The sequence below is a fragment of the Echinops telfairi genome, unplaced genomic scaffold (assembly GCF_000313985.2).
Source record: "Echinops telfairi isolate 266 unplaced genomic scaffold, ASM31398v2 ScPeMD7_7424;HRSCAF=8462, whole genome shotgun sequence".
NCBI classification, from domain to species: Eukaryota; Metazoa; Chordata; class Mammalia; order Afrosoricida; family Tenrecidae; genus Echinops; species Echinops telfairi.
The window spans coordinates 50230157-50232151 of NW_022111324.1; the positions used below are offsets into that span (position 1 = coordinate 50230157).

The window sequence follows — 1995 nt, forward strand, 5'->3', positions numbered from 1 at the left end:
GGGCCGGGAGCAGGAGGCCCGCACACCACCTCTCCCTGCATGGGGGGCGTGAGGCAGTGCTGTGTGCGACGACTGACTTCCTTCTTTTCTCCCCCCGCAATGCTAACCCATCGGAACTAACAACAGCGAGCATTCAGAATGAGCGTAAGTCCCCCTCCACCCCGGCTCTCACCACCCCTCTGCTTGTGCCTCGGGGAGGTGGGAGGGCCAGAGGGAGGGATGGGAAGGTGTCCAGGCACCGGGCCTGCCGTAGCTTCTTCTGGGGCTTGCCTGCCCCAGAGCCCTGTAGTCGGCGTCCTTACCACGTGGGAAGGACAGGGGTATGTACAGCTCTTCCTGCTCAAGGGGAAGGTGGAGGCGCGCACGGTAACCAGGAGGAGGCCCTTGGGAGTGGAGCTGAGGTATGCCATATTTGCCACCACTCTGGTGGCTGAGGGGCCACGAGGAGCAACATTGGAGGACTCAGAGTGAGAGGTCCTGGCTCTTTGGCATACCAGCAAGTCTCTGGAATTCTCTGTCTGGGCTCTCATCACAGCTGAGCTATCTATCTGCTGAGCCCCCAGAGCCCAGACCCACCATGGCCCCTGAGGTCTGGAAACTTCGATGTTCCGTGTCCTTATATTCATCCATGTCCCTTGTGCACTGAGTGTTGGGACACAAGGACGGGTCAAGCAAAAGCCTGGCCTTCATGTCCCCTGGGAACACTGAGAACCTTCCTCAAGGGATTTGTCTGTGCTTCGTGGCCCATTTAAGGAGCTGCTCTCCAGAATGGGGCTCAGTGCCCTGTGGACCTCCGTGTCTGTGTGGCTCCTGAAGTGCATGGTGGCAGTTGTGCCCTGAGCCGCTGACGGCCTCCCATGTGCACTGTTGCAGTGTCCCAGCCCCCGACCATCACCAAGCAGTCAGTGAAGGACCACATCGTGGACCCCCGGGATAACATCTTGATTGAGTGTGAAGCCAAGGGGAACCCTGCCCCCAGGTAAGTGGTGCTGTGGGGGAGAGCCCACCCCCATGCCTCAGGTCCTGATGATACAAGGGGGCTTCCAGAAGTTGGTGGAAGAATGGGAGCGAAAGGATCATGGGGGGGTTTCTATGAACTTCTGAAGCCCCCTGGTAAGTAAGGCAAACCAGGCAGCTGAGAAATCCAGTCTGTCCGCTCCAAACATCCAGTGGGAACCGACCCCATGGAAGAGACAATTTACAGAGCAAACTGCACACTGAGTAGGTTGGGATGTGGGCAGGCTTCAAAATACCAGTGGCGTCTCTCGGTTCGCTGGGAAAAGCCAGGGCTGGGTTTCCCGCTTTCTGCCCTTCATTCTCCCACTCTTCCACGGTCCCTTCCTCCACCTCCAGGGTAAGCTTCTCAGCAGTTCCTTGCTCCAGCTCAGCTAACTTGAGGCCTGCATCCTTAGCGTGCCTCTACTGGTCCTGTGCTCCTTGGAATCAAGAGAGATCGCAGCAGGCATGAGCGGAAAGCCTGCTGGGGCCAGGCTGTGTCTCTGTCCCAGCCGACTGTCCTATAGCGAAGTGCCGGGGTCCTCCTGAAGACATAAAACAGAGATTCTAGATACCCTTCCCGAGGCCGCACAGCTCGAAGAGCCAGGTCCAGGATCTAAAGCCGGGCTTCTGACCCCCGTCTAAACATGAGCGCGGGCCATAGGGCTGCTAAGGTGGCTGCCCCTTCTCGTCAAAGCAGCCCCACCGGTGGCCTTGGATCTTCCCCATCCCAGAATCCCACTCCAGCCCTCTAGGGCAGGTATGCCCGCAGGAGGCAGGATGGAGCCCTTGGGTCAGCATGGGCAGTCTGCCCCAGAGCTAGGAGTCCAGGAAGAAGCAGGAGCTGCCCCCACTGCCTGCCCATAGCAGTAGTAGTAGTCACCCCGTAAGGTCACTGGGGCCATCGGACTTGCTTCTGGGGCTTGGGGCTTTCCCCGTGCCACCTGCTCCTGCCCTTCCTGCTGCTTTTCTGCTGGGTCCTGAGCAGCTGGGGGCACG

At 59.2% G+C, this 1995-nt stretch overlaps 1 protein-coding gene across 1 annotated transcript in view; it reads left to right on the forward strand.

Annotated features, from left to right (window-relative positions):
- Positions 1 to 1995, forward strand: part of NFASC (neurofascin) — a 114786-nt gene that overhangs the window by 38654 nt on the left and 74137 nt on the right. Inside the window, exons 3-5 of the mRNA XM_045298187.1 lie at positions 127 to 144; positions 874 to 979; positions 1731 to 1756. Of these exons, the coding sequence (XP_045154122.1) occupies positions 127 to 144; positions 874 to 979; positions 1731 to 1756 (150 nt within the window). The remainder of the gene's footprint in view (positions 1 to 126; positions 145 to 873; positions 980 to 1730; positions 1757 to 1995) is intronic.